This window comes from Melanostigma gelatinosum (genome assembly GCF_949748355.1).
Source record: "Melanostigma gelatinosum genome assembly, chromosome: 12".
Lineage (NCBI taxonomy): Eukaryota > Metazoa > Chordata > Actinopteri > Perciformes > Zoarcidae > Melanostigma > Melanostigma gelatinosum.
In genome coordinates this window covers 20345615-20363931 of record NC_136645.1, presented here as the reverse complement: position 1 = coordinate 20363931, position 18317 = coordinate 20345615, and the positions used below count along the sequence as shown (strand labels likewise).

Sequence of the window (18317 nt, the reverse complement as noted above, 5' to 3'; positions counted from 1 at the left end):
ATTTGAGAAAGTATGTGCTAGTTATTCATTTTGACGTAATGGTATCACGATGTCTCGATAAAATTATCAGATGATTCCATTGAAAAATGAGAAATGATATTGAATTATTGCCCTGCCCAGTTACTTTTCGGATGATAAGAAACAACATACGACGTATGAAGTTCAAACTAGCTCCCGACGATCCAGCTCCATAATTCTTATGCTCAAATCTTATCTTATATATATATTTTATATATATAATATATTTTATATATATATATATATAGTCATATGGGCCATTTTCCTGCAGAATGAGCACTTAAGTACACTTTGCTGATATTACTTGTTTCTACTACTAGGATATGATTGTAAAGTGGGACTTTTATTTGAGTTGGTAGTTTTAAAGTAAAGGATCTGAATTCATTCTAAAATATATTTTTTATTCCACGCTCTGTACAAAAAGATCTCTGGGTTATTTTTACATCCAATAACAGATGTCAACACATATGCTGCTACTTTGTCATTTCTTCTAAGTCTGGGCTAATAACACACGTTTGACAGTGGAGATACACTTCTAAGGAACCAGGTTATTGTGACACATCATGGCTCTACAGTTTGTTTTTTATTCTTTCTGTAGCAACTTCAGAGGATATCAGGACCCATTTTAAAAGGTGCAGTGTGTAGGATCTGGTGGCATCTAGCGGCAAGGTTGCTTCCTTGTGCCGAGTGTGTAGGAGAACTACAAACTACGGAGGTAGACACAAATGTGAACGTCTCTATCAAGAGCCGGTTTTTGGTTTATCCATTCTGGGCTACTGTAGAAACATGGCGGCCGGCTCTGTCGATACAAACTGCTCATTCTAAGGTCACGAAAACACGATTCTTAATCTCAGGTGATTATGTAAAACATACCTATTGATATTATATTCAATTTCTGCCAGGATCCCCCCAAATGCTACACACTGTACCTTTTGATTAGCATTAACAGCAGTGACTTTCTCTTGATTTGTCCCATTTAAGGCATGCATCTTTACTGGTCCGATTGTCCTGCAAAAACTCACTTCACATCTAATTTGACTTTGATGTTCATTGCCGCCAGCTCGGCCACAAAGTAGCGGAAGACGTAAGGAACGGACACCATGTCAATGGAGTCACTTTTACCGCACAGTGTGCAGACGGTCTCGCGGTGGCGCAGGGCCGACCAGTAGGGCGGCGGTTTCTCTAACAGGGGGGAGAGCAGGCTGCCGCAGTCGACGCACACCTGAGTCACCGACCGGTCCGAGCAGTTGAAGAGGCGATCGTGAAGCAGGTAAGACGAGCCGTGGGCCAGCAGGGCGTCTCGCTCCATCTCCCCGAAACGGATGCCTCCCTGAATGTTCCTCCCCCCCACTGGCTGGTTGGTCACCCTGTCTCTTGCTCCGGTGGTTCTCACCTGGAACTTGTCGGAGACCATGTGACGCAGCCGCTGGTAGTAGACGACCCCGATGAAGATGTCGGCCTCCAGCTCCTGGCCACTCACGCCGCTGTAGAGCCGCTCCGTGCCGTAGTAGTTGTAGCCGCCCGCCCGGAGCATTTTGCCGAAGTACTCGAGCGCAGAGTTCTCCTCTGAGAAGGTGAAGGGGGTGGCGTCGTGGCTCAGGCCGTGCAGGGCGCCGGACTTGCCGGCCATGCTCTCGATCAGCATCCCGATGGTCATGCGGGAGGGGAAGCCGTGGGGGTTGAACAGGATGTCGGGGGCCATGCCGCTCTCTGTGAAGGGCATGTCCTCGGTCGGCCACAGGCGACTCAGGATGCCCTTCTGACCGTGGCGACTGGCGAACTTGTCACCGATGGTGGGGTTTCGCGGCACTCGCATGGTGATGCACACGCGTTTAAAGCGGCCTGAGCCATTGTCGTTGCTGCAGATCTTTACATTGTCCACAACGCAGGCCTCCTGGCTCCTAGAAAAAAATACAGAAAAACATTCACATTGTGGTTTTGCAAGTTAAGCTGCAAAATTAAATATCCTGCAGAATTTAAGTAGCGTTTGGTTTTTGGATGTGTAGATGATGAAAAGATTACAACACGACACTTACTTGTAGTAGTTGACGGTGGTCTCGCCTGTGTTGAGGTTGATGTAGCTGTAGAAGGGGTCTCCAAACTGAAGTGTCGACCCGATGTGCGGAAGTCCATCAGCGTCCAGTTTGTCCTGTACTTTAGGGTCACCTGGCTTGGTCCCAAACACCACGCTGTCATCTCCCCTCAATTTGTCCGCCAGGTCCACCAGCTCAGTCTTGTAGATAGTTCCATGGGCAAAGCCTCTCTCCCATGATGACTTGTTCACAATCTAATCAGATCAAATTGTGGACTTCATTCCATTTCTATCAGGAACTAAACTGGACCAGACAGACTCACGGTAGTAGAACTTGCAAATATAAAGCCTCTGGCTGCGCCTGCCGCCAGCGCAGAGGCATAAGAAACACAGTAACTGTTGAGTTTTACTCACCATGGCATCTTCCATGTCGTAGCCTGTGTAGGATATAACGGCCACGATGGCGTTGGTGCCGCTGGGGTAGTTGTCCAGGTTGTAGTGGTCGTACATGCTGGGCCTGACCAGTGGGCTCTGTGGGGTCTGGAGCCGGTACAGCTTGTTGTCCGAGCGGTCCAGGAATGAGTGCAGGGGGAAACCCATCGTCTGCTTACCTGAAAAGAGAAGATGTTAAATCTCTGATGGACACGCTGTAATGAAAGAATTGATATATTTGAATCTCATCAGCCTATATACACCTTATGCGGGTGCTTGGAGCCTCTAACGGTGGTCTCATAACTTACCCATCTGACACTGGTACATGTTCCTCGGACTCTGGTTGTGGTCCGAATAGGGGATGAAGCTAGCCACCACGCTGAGCATACTGTGAGGGAAGAGCTCCTGGTGTGTGGTCACTCCTGGCTGGATCTCGTTCTCCATGATGCCCACATTGATGTACAGCTGCCACAAGATACAAAAAGTTTCAGCGGCCAATATGCAAAACAAATCCCCCTTTACAGTCGTGTGCTTCAGGGATGAAGGTAATACGACTACTGCAGCATCTTTAGAAATCATAGTTTACACATACTTGTTCAAAGGTGCCAATCAACTCTTGCTTGCCATGAGCTAGGTTGCGTACGGGCCGCACCATACGGCAGGGTGTCGTGAAGAGGAACAGGCCCGGGTACAAGCTGGCCTTGCCTGTTTTGGGAACCAGAACAATCTCGGTCCAGGGAGGGATCCTCTTCTCTTTCAGCACCTGAGGATATTAAATATCAGCTCTCTGCACACACAATGTGGGCGGTACGGACTGTTGAACTTGTAAACGTCACACAGGTGACATACCTTGAACCGCCGCAGGGACTCGACCACAGCTTGGGCTAATTCAGTCTCCACCCAGCCCACAACAGCCCCGTCCAGGATCACGGGGTAGCAGTCGGAATAAGCTTGGCCAGGAGATCCGTCCACTGGAGTGACACCTTAGGCGCAAGAGACGGAAACGATTTTGTGCTTTAAAATGTGCCAGACAAAGTTTAAAAGGACATGCTCTAATTTCATACATCATGTAATTGTGCATCGTGGCCATAATTTAGCAGAATAGATGACTCACCGAGGGAACAGAGCAGAGCAGGCAGGGTTACGGTGGACAAGGTCGACGTCACAATCTCACAGATGGCCGTCATGTGGTTCATGAGTCCACACGGATCTCCATCTGGAGTGTGGACGGGACACAGGAAGCCCCAGGACTCGGGCAGCAGCTTACGAACAGAAGTGGTCCTCATCTTGGCGAACGCCGCACCTCTGTGCACACAGCGGAAGTGGGACAGGTAGCGGATGAAGTTGAGCTTGTCAGCTACAACACACAGGCCTGTGTTCTGCAGCATGCCAAGGCCTGTGCACAGGGGGGAGGAGGGGCATGTTTTATTTCACAGATTAACTCCATTTTTATACCGCAACACATACTCAAACCAGGCTGCAATCTCAAGTTCTGGAAAGTGAAGCCAATGCACAATTGCTTAAACTTGTATTATCTCTACTGGCCAGCGGGGGGCGACTCCTGGTTCCAAGAAGAAGTCAGATTGTATAGAAGTCTATGAGAAAATAACTACTTCTCTCTTGATTTATTCCCTCAGTAAACATTGTAATCATGAGTTTATGGTCTCAATCGCCAGTTTCAAGTCTTCTTCAATACAGCATGATGTTCATTTCGTACATTATGGTCCATTTAGAGTCAAATAGAACATAAAGCAGGGTATGCTTTAGGGCGGGGCTAGATTATGATTGACAGGCTGCTACCACAATGTTGTCCGTGTTTATGTTTTACAATCTTAACCCTTTCCCCATCACGTCTTCACTTCATGAAAGTTAATTGTAACATTTTGGTCAAGATGGTGACAGCCAAAAGCCAAACTCTAGGCTTCACAAAGGCAGTCCACATACAAATGGCTGACGTGACGTCCACCTCTTGTATACAGTCTGTGACTCATACGGCCGTACCCGTCTTGGAGGCGAGGTTCCCTGTGGCCAGCAGATATTCAAAGGGTTTGGTGAGGTCCGAGCCCATGTTGAAGATCTTTATCACGTTCTCAGGGATCCATCCTCCTTTCAGTCTGCTGCCTCTCTTGTCAAAGGCCAGCTTCACAGACTGCAACCAGACCGACATTCTATCCTGTTGGGAATGTTCGTGGGGGTTAAATCCTTCGCTCATTTGCTGAGGTCATAGCCAGAGGCCAGTAAAGGAAACGCCCATCAGTGCTTGTTCAAACAACTTTGTGACTGTACCTTCATAAACATGAGATAGAGCTGACCAGGAGTGAGCACTTCCTGACACATGATGCTGTCGGGGTTTTCCTCCATACACTCCTGCTTGGCATACGTGAAAAGTTTCCTGGTCATCAGACACAGCAGGTAGAACTTCTCCGTGTCTGACTTTAGGTGGATACAGATGCACTCACTGGTCAAAACAGAACACAGTTATTTTTACTAAATGCACCACAAAAACATAACACAGTTGTGTCTGTAAGGCTGTCGACGAAGACAACAAATACGTACTTCAGCAGGAAGTTGGCGCACTGCTCGTTTGTGTACCACTCTGGAAGGCTCAACTTAACCCTGAAGCGCTCTCCGAGGTAATTCAGCACCTTGCTGCGGATGGTGCAGGCCTCCTCTATGACAACGCGCAGCATCTCGGCCGCACAGCTTTTATAGAAGGAATTTTCCTCGCGGCCCTTGATCAGTTCCTGGTAGATTTGAAAATCTGTGAAGTCCACCAGGGCCTGGAGGACAGCACAGAACTGTATTAACATATCAGACGGCAACCTAAGAGCTCATACCTTATCTTTCATTATATTTTTCTAAGATCATGTTATGAAGACATTTAACATCTCTCTTCACTAAATAATAAATAAAATATTTATTTCCTAAACACATGGACCCTGATTACTACCTTCAGTGCAAAGCCGAGTGGGAGGAAGAACAGCTCTTTGTGGTAGATGAAGTTCAGCATCACAGTCCCGTTTTCCAAATAATGTAGATTCATGTTCACGGCTGTGTGCTCTTCCTTCACGCAGCGCATGGAAATACCTGTGAGAAAGCATTTCTGGTGAGATCCATTTGAAAAGATATGCAGCTGTAATTGTTGAGCCTGGACTATCATTACACTGCTTTTGCACAGTTTTTAAAGATTATATTTACCATGCTGAGTGTATCCCTGGCCCCTGCTCTTCCACTTTGGCCTCGACATGGCAATGGGATAGTTCCTCCGTGGCATGATCAACATACGGATAACCTTCTCATTTCCATTCACAATGAAATAGCCTCCCATTTCCTGGTTCCAACGTTAAAAAGGGAAATATGTATCCAATGAGATAGATGCAATGCAATTTCTGTTAATCTTGCAAATGTTTAAAATGCGTGTCTTACCTCTGCCTCTTCATGGTGTTCTACAAGCTCTTTGGGGGACATGCCATGCAAGTTACACATCTTGGACTTCACCATGATGGGCACCTGACCCATGGACTGTTTTATGATGCCTTTGGGGATTCCGTTGATTGACCAGCTGACATCTGCCTGAAATGACACAAAACACAACCAATTAAAATCAACAACACTGTAATCATATCACTCACGCGCAATTTGGATACAGAAATGTCCGGTCCTTCTCGTTGAGCCATTTCCTGGTTCGCAAAGATCTCAGACTCACCACCATCTTCCCTTTGTATGTACATTTTCTCCCCCTGCACTCTGCTGGAAACACCTTCAGCTCCCTGCAGATGCTCCCTTTGGCGACCACCGGGTTGTAGATGGTGGCCTCAACGAACGCGAGGCTGAGCCGGACATCATTGTTCACTGTGAACTCCAAGGGAGGGATGGCCTTAAGAGGAAATGTGACACCACAAAAAAAACATTACGAACTTTGCAGGCTAAAAATTGACAGAAGCTTGAGAACTAAACATGAACACAGAGGGTCCTGAAACAGACAGTGAGTGTGTACCTACTTCTACCTTTCATATTATATTAAAAGTTTATACAAGTTGAAAAGGTTTTTGAGAATGGTAGATCGTTTTTATATCGTAGCTTCTCAAACAGTAGTCACAAATACACATAATTATAGAACTACTCGAAACATCACATGACGTTAACTTTAAAAACAAGCAGTTATAGTTAACTAAATAGTTTTCAGCTTCATTTGGTGTTACATGTACACGTCATTTTAGTATTTCTTAAAGAAATCCTATGACATGTGGTTGATAAGTTTGTTCAAAGAAAGTTGACCTGCACAACGCGGCTGAGCCCGTCAGTGACAGCCTGGTCAAACGACTCGATGTGAGCTTTCGTCAGGTCCTGAACGGCGGCGTGTTGAGAGTCATTCAGGACGCCAAATCCGCTCTCTGTCAGATTATTTAGACTCGGAGCTTTGGGCAAATTATCCCACTTTAGTGAGGAGTCCATGCTTGCACACCCGGCGATGCATTCGCTTGTTTACCACATGTGCATGGAGACACAGGAAGTACATCCGTCTGGCACCGGAAGTATTCTTCTTCTTCACTGATTGTCTCGCTTTTTCTGTTGGAATACTGTCATCTTGTGGTGTAAATTATCCCTTTCAATTGAAGTTCTATGATATGATGATATACTATAATTCTGCACATTCACTGTGGGTGTTACAATACATAGGTTGCCCCACCATATATTGTAATATATTGTTAAACACTTTCAACACTTCTGTTCATATGAAGGCTGAGATAAGATCCCTGCAATGAATGAAACAATCTTACAACAAGATAGAACATTACATTCATAAATGTTTGTGATATTTATACCTGAATGAATTATTATGGACATATTTTCTGTGACTATTCACCTCTCCATCAAGTGCATTGAACGTCATGAAGAAAGCCCTGTTAGTTTGCTGTATCTGTGGTGCAGCACTGAGTGCTGTGATTGATGCTCATCGCTCCTCTCCTCCAGGTGGAGGCGCTGTAGGACAAACAAACACGACTGCTTTCTGAACGTTTTCATGGGAACTAGAATATAAAGAAGCAGTGATGAAGCTGCTGTAACATGTCGATACAACGTTGTTGTTGTATCAGCTGTTTGTAAAAAGACTGGGTGCCGCTGTGTTACTCAAGCTGCACTACAGCGTCTATTCACAGGCGCGATCCCACTACTGAGCGGCACGGGGGCTTTGACCTGCTCCGTCTCCGACCTGGGTCGGTGCACCCCTCCTTAGACGACCTGGTGGTCCCGGGCTCCCCCAGGACCACCATACCGATACCGAACTTAGTGCGGACACCCGATCTGCATAGTCCGCTGCAGCTCAGAGCTCCTGAGCTCAAACGGTCCTCCAGCCTCAGCCTCCCGGTAACTTGGATTACAGGCGCGCGCCACCGCACCCGGCGAAGATCAGAGACATCCATCAGGTTCTTATCGTGTACAAATGCAACGTCATCAAAAAGCACAACGGCATCTAGCGGCAGAAACACTGAAACCCCGTAGTATTTTAACAGTTTTCTAAAGTCCAGCCAACTGAGAGGCAGCATTCTCTTTAGTGACCGCTAGATAGAAGCACAGTGTGCGTCATGTTGAAGTGAACGCTGTAGATCAGTGAGGGAAAGGTACTGAGCACATGTAGTCTTAGTACCGTGACTGTAATTTCCTATTTGTAGGCTACTTTACTGAAATATATACAAACATACATTCTACTTTACACTAGGCCTACTTCACAGAGAAATACTGTGTGCGTTTTGTTGGTAACTTGACAGGTGGCTTTGCACCAGCACACAGGTGTTTGTTTTCAACCCTGGCTGACTGTTGTCAGATGTGAAGTGGGGTATTTCACCCAACCACGAGCTACAACGGCGATGAGGTGTGAAGTGCCTCAACAGGGATAAAATCAAGGAAGGAGTGGGTGGCATGCCACTCAACAACAGATGGTTGTCGAAGGTTTTTATTTTAATTTTGAATTAATGTAGATCCCTGAATAAAATAAGATACATTTGTCTTTATTAAACTATACTAAATATAATAAGGTGTATGTAGAAGTCTCTGCATAATTTACCTTTACGAACATCTCTTGCGGGGCTTTTACTGAGGTTACTGCTGTGTTATTCATTGAACAGCTGAACTGGTGTTATTTTAACCTTTAAATGCAGATAAACTATAGGTTAGGTGATAAAAAACCATCAATTGTCCTTGATCAATATCCAGATCTAATCTACTTTTTGTTCTCAGTATATCATCTTTTTTAATATATTTCTGCCCTCATTGTTGTTTACGGTTTTGATCAGTCCTTGTCTTATCTCATCTTGATATTTACAGACATGGATAACTTATGATAAGATGACCGAGTAACATTGCGCCAACCTTCATACATTTAAGACAATTTACATTATGTAGGGAGGAATGCTCATAGAGAATGAAGCATAGGGTGTAAGTTTGTGAACGCAGCCTTCAGGCTGGCTCCTCCACCAATTCCCTAATCAGTGCCAGCATAGAAGAGGCACCTGTTGGCATGGTGTCATTCCTTTATGGCCCCTGTCCTGTACCGGCGTGCATTGGTTTTCGTATTACAGGTATGTAATGTGATCCCTTATGCCAACCATGATGAAATACAGCCGCATGTATTAACTCTGGACTGGCATGTTGGCTGGAAATTGTTTTTTAGAAACTTCTTCATTGTCCTGCTGTCTGAGTGACTTCATACATTAGTACCTCATATATGAGTTGGTAAATCACAACCTTAATTTGTATTATTGTGCAGCATGGTGAGCCTTGTTAATCCCTGTTTTCATTTGTAGGTTCACCTGCTGCTGTTTTGCCTCCGTTTTGATTTATATACATTGTTCAACCAACTGGGTTTGTTTGTCTATTTGTCTTGATTCGTTTTGTTATTGTTCCCTTTTTCTTTAGGTTAAGAGTGCCATTGTTGTTCCCAAAATGATGGACTTGAAAGCAACACAAAAATTCACATAACAGAGTTAAGGGTGCTCCAGTATAATCCAGTCATATCTTCATTGTGTGTGTTGGTGAACATAATTAACAAATGAGCAAAACTAATGACAAAATAAATTATTAACACAATGTCATATGCTGATTTTTGCTTGACAACAGACACATTTATTGTTTAGCTCACAAAAACAAGTTTAGTGAGTTACAGCCAGACCATATTCACAAAAAATAATTCAATTAACGGGACCCAAACTAAGGACAACAAGATACAAAACAAGCATTTGAATGAAATGAAACACTTTGTTTATATGTCGTAATTTCTAAACTTCTGCAGCAGACTAGATGGGAAGTCAGCCTCCCAACGGAAACGCCGATGGCAGTAATTACCTATGCATTGATGAGAAAAGTCAGTTAGTCGTATAGGGCTTAATACTGTGAGAGCAATACATACTCCGGGGTGGTAAATAATGAATGGGATAGAAACAGTTTGGACCTGTGTCACACAGTAATGCATTATACAATTGTTTCATTTCATAAAGAAGAACAATCACGATATACTCGTGAAAAGCATGATCCTGCTTGTCACTGAGGTTACAACTGACTTCTAACTTTGCACATGTATGCCCCTGTTCTACTTTGTTGTCCTTGTTTTCATTTTATTTTTGTTTATTTGTATATTCTGTGTATTAAAAACCAGAAGAAATTCCTTGTTGTTCCTTGGTTGGTTGATACCTGCTACAAAAGCTTTCAAAAAAATAAGGATGGAAGACGCACTGTTGAAAGCCAGGATTTATATGCGGTTGTTGGCCACTTCCATGCTAGAAAATAAATACTTTCCATTCCTTTTGAGAATATTTAGTAATTCACTTACTTGCAGAGGGCATGGCATCATATGGAGCTTGTTGGTCAGACTGAAGGTCCTCTGCTTGGGAAGTGACAGGGATTCCTGCATTTGAGGCCTCCAACATTGGTTCCTTCTTACTCACAGCCCAGTGCATTGACTGAAAACAGATGACCACATACATCACCAGGCTTGCTAAATTAAACAGATTACACAATATGTAAATATATATTTAGTTGTTTCAATCCGTACCAAAGTTAAGACATTGCATACCGTTTTAACAGAGTCATTCAAGGCTTGCCAGTCATGAAAAGAAATAGTAATTCCACTTCTTCTCCAAAGGTCATAGTTTTTTCTTTTGGTTTCATTGCATAAAACCTCTTTGGCTTCCTGCAGCTTTTGGAAATCTGCCACTGTCAGAAAGAAAGAAAATATCAGGGTCTAAGATGGATCATCATGCATACCAAATTAGGAGAAATAAATGCCCTCTTGTTTGCATGCAGTTGCAGCTCCACATTAACATAATTTGCTTTGAAGTCAAGACATCAGAAAGATGCATTAACTGTTTGTGGAATAAGTAGGCAAGTAATCATAAAATATACATATATATATATATATATATAGTTGTATTATTTGTCTGTATCTGAAAATTCCTTTTTTCACAGCAATGGTTCACATATTTACCTGCTCTGGGATTGTTGAGGTGTTTGTCAGGATGACATGCCAAAGCTCGGATCTTGTATTCATTGTTAATCTGTTCAGTCTGCAAGGAAAGAGGTCACATTAAAAAAAATGAGTTTTTGCCAATCTAAATATTTGAAATTCAGGAATCAGTCACTTATTAGGTTTTCAGGGGACTCACATTAGAATGTACGCACATATATCTGTGAGGCCACAAAACAAAATCAATACATGTCAGGGCAATATAGACACTGATTTTCTGAAAATTTTATTTTTTAATGTACTTTGAAAATGATATTGATCGATGCTGATCTTGTATTTAGAGACGGACAGATGCATTGCTTATTCCTCCTGTTACGCAAGCACTGCTCTTAGTGCTCCAGGCAAGGTAAACATTACTCATGTAACGTGATGTTGCCATTATAGTCAGGCTACTCGACTGGTAATTATGATGTTTCCATCATGTTACCATGTTAAATCATGAATTCAAGTACTAAATGCTGTAAAAAAATAAATAAAAAATACGACACAGGCACTTTATGACGCACGACTAGTTGCTCTGACATCTTTTTGCTGAAGCTTCAACAGGTCTCTGTTGGATCAGACTAACCTCTGGAGCATACATAATTCAATACTCTTTAGGTTTACAGGTGGCTGATATGTTGCGTACATCCAGCATTCTGTGTCATCTTTAACTTCTGAATCATTCAATCAGTAACCTGATGTTCTGGTTTATCTGCAAACAACCCCTATTTCACCCGACAAATAGGCTGATCCTTAAACCCACAGGCAAGAACTTACCGACGACAATTCATCACACCCTAACAACCCGTAGTAATCCTCCAGGTCCTCTGGTTTGCTGTTCCAAATAGTCTCCATATCAATCTGTTTAGAAATGTGTATGGTCTCTTGTGACGGAGCTGCTTGAATGTCTGCTGTCCTGGTTCACAGATGTTCGGTTCAAGGCTTTCTGATTGCCTCGCTGCAGCTGTGGTTCAGTCAATAAAATATGTTCAAAGTTTATCTTTTTTAATTTATTTTACCAGCTAGCTTCTAGTAAGCAATGGGAAACTGCCTACTGGTTGTCGAGGGAGATCTCTCTTGAGTTGTGCAGACAATTCAACGGTCCGTTTTCACCATATGACGCATGCTGCATTCAGGTGTCTAAGCTACAGCTCCACACTCAGCTCGAAGTTTAGACAATTCATGGAGGCGAGGTGTTAAGGCAAAAGCAGCCTTCAAAATTAAAAAAACACAATAATCAACTCTGTCATAAAATCATGTTTTTGGCAACTGGGCTACTTATCATGTGGTATCAAGTATGTGGCCAAATTAAATGGATGAATGAGGAGGCATTGAGTTCGTCATTAAAATATAAACATATTCATGTATTACGAAAGCTATATAATATTGTTACTGACAAAGCTCATATGCTATTATTTAAATACCTTAAATACCTTATTATTACTTTTGACGTCTATGTATTATTCACAACTTTGTGCGGCCATGAGTACTTCACAATTACTCTGACAGTGTTTGAAGGCAGCTATATTTTGTTGTGGTTTACGTCATAGTCGTAAAAGGGGGACGTCCCAGCCGTGTAGACTGGTGGAGAATAAGTCACGTGCGCAATGCAAATGAGACAGCTGTCCGAGAGGAAGGATCTGCGGGCTGAAGATGGCGGACGGAGAGACTAGTCTCGGAATGGCCTTTTCAGGCGCATCCGATATGGAAGAACCTGCCGCAAAAAGGTCGAAAATCAGCCCGGTAAAGAAATACGGATTCAAAGTCGCTCAAGAAGACCTATCCTCGTGTGTCTCTGGGGCCAAAGAGAGCCGGGAGGCGGCGATGAATTGTACGCAAACAGCGGAGACTGAAGCGAAGCCGGCGATGGCGGTAGAGCAGGCCCCAGCGGCGCTAGGCGGAGACAACAATGGACTGGGACTGCTGGTCTCCGAGCCGCACAAACCAGTCGTGAAGCTAGACGACAGCGCGGTACTCGGGACGACGGAGGAGAGCGCTGGTATGTGACGAGACGGACGTTTAACAAAGCTTCACGTATTTACGCGACTTAATTTGGGACAATGCTTGTTTTATCAACTAGCAGTTAAACCGGCGAGTTTAAAACTGAATATAACGTTAATTAACGTGACATTCTAGGTAACGTTAAACACAGCGAAGACGTGTGGGCGTTGAACTTCAGAGAGGAGGAAGTTAACTTTACTTCTCAAGACTGCGACGCTAACTTTTCCGGAGTTGACGCTAAATATGAAAGAGAAAACTGTCCGTGACGCGTCATGTGGGGATTTCTCGACGCTGTTTTATTTCCTTCACTGAACTTTGTATTGACACTTAGCATTCTTTAGCCGGGTGACGTTACATCTCCGTCCCACAACGAGGCTGTTAACCATGGGTTGTAAATCAGCATTGTGATTATTAGTGATAGCCTCCACTTATCTGTAGTTGTATTTATTCATTTGACAAACTTCTCTGTCCTCAGATTTCCTCGGACATGACGATCTTCCCTCCAACGGTCTGGCCGTCACGCCGGACCACATCAACGAAGACGACGACAGGTCGTCACACGCGAGCTCCAGTGACTGGGCACCGCGACCGCAAATAGGTAACTGGTCGGGAGAATTTGAGCAGCATTTGACAAAAAAAAACATTGCTTGAAGCTGCTTTAATTACTCTTCTGCTTTTATATACTTAGCGTTAACTATTTTATTCTTACTATCTTCTAATTGCATGCAGCATTTACATTGTAGTACACACATAGTACTGAGTTGTTGTGTTCTCGGCCAGGCTCCTACAGTTTTATCCAGCAACACATCAGAGACACAGACCCGAGGACCATTCTGAGGGATCTGCTGCCCGAGACTGTCCTCCCTCCAGATTTAGACGACATGACACTGTGGCAGATTATCATCAACATCTCAGAACCTCCGAAAAGAAAGAAGCGGAAGGATATTAACACCTTAGAAGATGTGGTCAGGCTACTCCATGAAAGTAAAAGGATCCTTGTGCTCACTGGTGCTGGGGTATGCATTTACAGTCATATTTAACAGTGGTACTGTTTGAATTACTATGTGTCTGAGTGACTACAGACTACCAATGTTAATGCTATTCAGTCAGCATGCTTGTATTTTTGTTGTAGGTGTCAGTTTCGTGTGGAATACCAGATTTCCGCTCCAGAGATGGAATTTATGCACGGCTTGCTGTAGATTTTCCCGATCTTCCAGACCCTCAAGCTATGTTCGACATTGATTACTTCAGACGAGACCCGAGACCCTTTTTCAAGTTTGCTAAGGTTTGTTCATTGTGTCTACTTCAAATTAAATTTGATAACAATATATAAAAATAAACAATTTAATTGGAGTCAGTCCTCAAGAGTTGAATGCATCTTCTTTGTTACAGGAGATCTACCCGGGCCAGTTCCAGCCTTCACCCTGTCACAAATTCATATCTATGCTGGACAAGCAGGGGAAGTTGCTGCGCAATTACACACAAAACATTGATACATTAGAACAAGTGTCTGGAGTTAAGCGGATTATCCAGTGTCATGGTGAGTGATGCAGCTTGTAGATGGATCTTTCTTATCTTTTCAACATTTCTCTCCATGAGGATTGTGAAAGTCAACTTAAATTTTTATTTCAGGGTCGTTTGCAACTGCTTCCTGTCTCGTCTGTCAAGACCAAATGGGTTGTGAAGCTATAAGGGAAGACATCTTTAACCAGGTATTTATTCATTACAAACTGTTCATAGATAACACACTCACTGGACACTATATTAAGTAAAACCTGCAACAATGGAAATCTATTGTTTCATGGCTATTGTAGAAAACAAGCATCTTCCAGTGTAGACCCTTGCAAGACCCAAGGAAGCTGACGTGAATACATTTTCAATGTGAGAGATCTTGTACTCTTGGTGTCGGAACCGAAGCCGGACCGGTACCATTCCAGGAGTGGAGCAAACCAGGAGGAGCAATTTGGAGTGAAACTAAAGATGAATTGATCTTTTTCACCGCAGACGTTTTGACTTGTCAAACAGGTGTAACCATCATTAATTGCTGCGTTGCATTATTGGCTTAAAGGTAGACATTGTTCATGTTATGAGCTCCATCTGCAGTCAAATGGGTCTTTGAAAAAATAAATAAATAAATAAACCTGCCATTGGCAAGGCTGTCAAGATATAAATTGGACATCCAAAATTTAAGATGGGGAGACTTTTAATGAGGAGAAAAAGAAAATTGGTGCTCATTACGCTGTATGTTAATCATAAAAAAACTATTGGGAATCACGTCGGTAGTCTTTATAGTGCCTTCTTACGACAACATATTGTAAATCCATATTACTGTCATCAGTATTGTCGCCACGTACTGCAGTTAAAACACTGATTGAAACAATCAATCAGTGACATCAACTCTATAGTCAATTTTATAGACAGTTTACGTGGTGGTGGTGGTGTATTAATAACAGTAAAAAGTTGTCTCATTAACATACTGCAAATGAGGCTTGTTTGTTAAAGTTCATCAAATTATAAATAAACTAAACTTTTATATCAAGGAGATATCAGATTGGTGATGTTGCCTTAGTCATAAATACTGATCACAGTCACTTCCACACAGTGAGGCATAGAGCTTATTAATTAAACACCGGTATTGCATCGGTACTGGGTATCGTCTGATACCCAAAGCCCAGGTATCGTGTTGGTATTGAGACTGGAAAAAGCTGAATTGATGCAAGATGAAAATTGCCATGGCCCTCCTTTAACAATATTTTGTTATAATGTTAACAACATGAAATCATTCGGTAGGTTGTCCCTCGTTGTCAACGTTGTCCAGATATTCCCCTGGCGATCATGAAACCTGACATCGTCTTCTTCGGAGAGAATCTTCCAGAAATGTTCCACAGAGCCATGAAACAGGATAAGGACGAGGTGGACCTCTTGATCGTCATCGGCTCTTCACTTAAAGTCCGACCAGTTGCCCTCATCCCAAGTACGTTTGTCAGATGTATGTTTTCTGTAAGAATTACGCAATAGCCGATGTGTTTCTATTGTGCGTGCGTTTAACCCAAACATGCAATACAAAACCTTTTGTTTGCTCTTCATCCCGTTCAGACTCCATTCCACATGAAGTGCCTCAGATCCTGATCAACAGAGAGCAGCTGCCTCACCTCAACTTTGACGTGGAGCTACTCGGCGACTGTGACGTGATTGTCAACGAGCTCTGTCATCGGTTGGGTGGAGACTTTGAGCAGCTCTGCTACAACATTGTAAGACTCACCGAGACCACAGAGAAGCCCCCCCGGCTACCAGAACAGCCACAGAGCGAGGCCTTGCCTGCTGCCGTTGATGCCGCTCAGGAGGAGCAGAAGCAGCAGCACACTACAGACTCTGTAACTGAGCCTTCAGAGGAGACAGACAGTCTGAATGTCACAGACACTGCTGGTAACGATGTTCCACCTCCAGAGCCTTGTCCAAATGCTCAGTGTCCCAGCGAAGAGACGGCTGAGCCTTCCGAGTTGCCAGCAGAGGACGTGCCGAAAGAGGAGGACGCTGAAGTAAAGAGCCAAACCTCCAACCTTGAATTTCGGAGACGATGCTGGATGAGTCGAATCAACAGAAGTCCAATCAGCAAACGCCTTGAGAGTAAGTTTAGACTACGGTGGAGCGAACACTTTACTATAATTAACAAGTGTGTGTGTGTTTTATTTTTATACATTATAATTTTATATTTTGATGTATTTGAAAGTGAGACCGGTGAGTTAAAACACAGTTGCTAACCATTCATCCCATTTAATTAGAGCTTTTTTTTTCCTTCATGCAGCCACAAAATACATGTCAATCCAAAATAATTATAAATTCTGTTAAATCTTCTCCAGATATTGATTTTAAGCTCTTGTAAATTTGTTTTGTATTGTTTCCCACAGCAGGCCAGTACCTGTTCCAAGCACCAAATCACTATATCTTCCACGGGGCTGAGGTTTACTCCGACTCTGAAGAAGAGACGTCGAGCTCCTGTGGGAGCGACAGTGACGAGTCAGAGTGCAGTGCAGATAGGGTTGAAGAAGAAGAAGAAGACTACAGCGAGCCGGAAGACGCCGACACTCTAGCAGCGGAGGGAGAGACTTGTCTCAGAAACGCATTGCAACGCGCTTTAGCCAATGAGGCCGCGTCGAGTGTGCAGACAGACAGTACTTCTGAAAAGATGCGACGCACCACACACCTTCAAATGTAAACGTACCCAGTCGACAAAGCACTAATTGTCTTCTTTTTATATATATATATATATATATATATATATATATATATATATATATATATATATATATATATATATATATAATTTTTTTTTCACTCATCAACCGTACTATTATTTTTCATAAAGTTGAAATTGCTTTACAACTTTGTTGACCGGCAAGTTTTTTTGTTTTTTTCTGTGCCCAGTTTGGTCACGAGCATTGAAACATCATGCTGTATACTAACTAAATAGAATGCAGTAGTCTTTGTTTTTGGTTCAGACTTCTTTTCATGTGCTCCTCTCATTTTCATTCACATTTTGAGAAATTCGTCCGAGACGTCCACTGCAGCGTGACGATAATGCAACACTAGATTAAGCTTTAATTCCTAAATTGCAGGCAAAGAATTTGAATGTCTCAGTCCATGGTGTGAACTCCGCTGTGGTCTAATGATGTGTTTTAGAGTTGCTTCATGTTCCAATTGGAAAACGTGTAAATATATACGCCTCCTGCCTGCTAAATAGGGTATACTATGAGTTTCAGACACGTACATAAATCTTTAGATGGTTTACTTGAACACAGTCTAACTTGCAATATAAAAGTCCAGCGCTGCCCTTTCATTAAGGGTAAAAGCTAGAATTCAGAACAGTACTTTTTCATTTTAGTCCAAAGAACGCTTTATCACCATCTTCCTACGTTGTCATAAGCTTTGTATGTTAAATATATAACTATTGAAAATGTGTTCCTTCCGACATGTGGCAGCTACTTTTTTATGGTCAAGCCTCTTATTTTTATACTCTGATGTGAGACATATTCCTCCAAGAGTAGATGCTAGTTTATATCTGTACAAAGTTCTAAGTTGCATTATTAAACCGTAGGAATATATTCAATGAGTTTGAGTTCAAAAATGGCAAAGTGGTTTTATTGCCCATGTCACTTTTCATAGATTATAAAGTTAAAACATTCACTACACAGAGGATTCTACTGCCTGTAAATATCACGTGTAGATGGGTAGATGGACATCTTTGAGCGAATGTATTGGATAAAGGTAAACTCTACACACCAACATAATTAACATACCATCTACATTAAGGTCATATTTTGTTTACGGTATAAG

The 18317-nt window shown here is 42.9% G+C and overlaps 3 protein-coding genes across 3 annotated transcripts; 1 reads left to right on the top strand and 2 right to left on the bottom strand.

Moving 5' to 3' along the window:
* Positions 1–429: 429 nt before the first annotated feature.
* polr1b (RNA polymerase I subunit B) lies at positions 430–6958 on the bottom strand. Its single transcript, XM_079279661.1, has 15 exons — positions 6761–6958; positions 6189–6359; positions 5909–6055; positions 5681–5813; positions 5433–5569; positions 5039–5262; positions 4769–4940; positions 4484–4655; positions 3597–3878; positions 3332–3465; positions 3075–3245; positions 2791–2947; positions 2465–2661; positions 2055–2305; positions 430–1919 (listed from the first exon to the last, which is right to left on the bottom strand). Exons 1-15 carry the CDS (start codon positions 6935–6937, stop codon positions 1037–1039), a joined length of 3408 nt encoding a protein of 1135 aa, XP_079135787.1. The 5' UTR covers positions 6938–6958; the 3' UTR covers positions 430–1036.
* Positions 6959–9710: 2752 nt separating this feature from the next.
* Positions 9711–12042, bottom strand: dnajc12 (DnaJ (Hsp40) homolog, subfamily C, member 12). The gene is made up of 5 exons (XM_079280301.1): positions 11760–12042; positions 10962–11040; positions 10551–10690; positions 10308–10437; positions 9711–9823 (listed from the first exon to the last, which is right to left on the bottom strand). Exons 1-5 carry the CDS (start codon positions 11835–11837, stop codon positions 9741–9743), a joined length of 510 nt encoding a protein of 169 aa, XP_079136427.1. The 5' UTR covers positions 11838–12042; the 3' UTR covers positions 9711–9740.
* Positions 12043–12621: 579 nt separating this feature from the next.
* Positions 12622–17213, top strand: sirt1 (sirtuin 1). The gene is made up of 9 exons (XM_079279846.1): positions 12622–12981; positions 13459–13581; positions 13764–13999; positions 14116–14268; positions 14376–14523; positions 14616–14695; positions 15774–15957; positions 16080–16610; positions 16892–17213. The coding sequence occupies exons 1-9, from the start codon at positions 12636–12638 to the stop codon at positions 17197–17199; spliced, it is 2109 nt and encodes a 702-aa protein (XP_079135972.1). The 5' UTR covers positions 12622–12635; the 3' UTR covers positions 17200–17213.
* The last annotated feature ends 1104 nt before the right edge of the window (positions 17214–18317 follow it).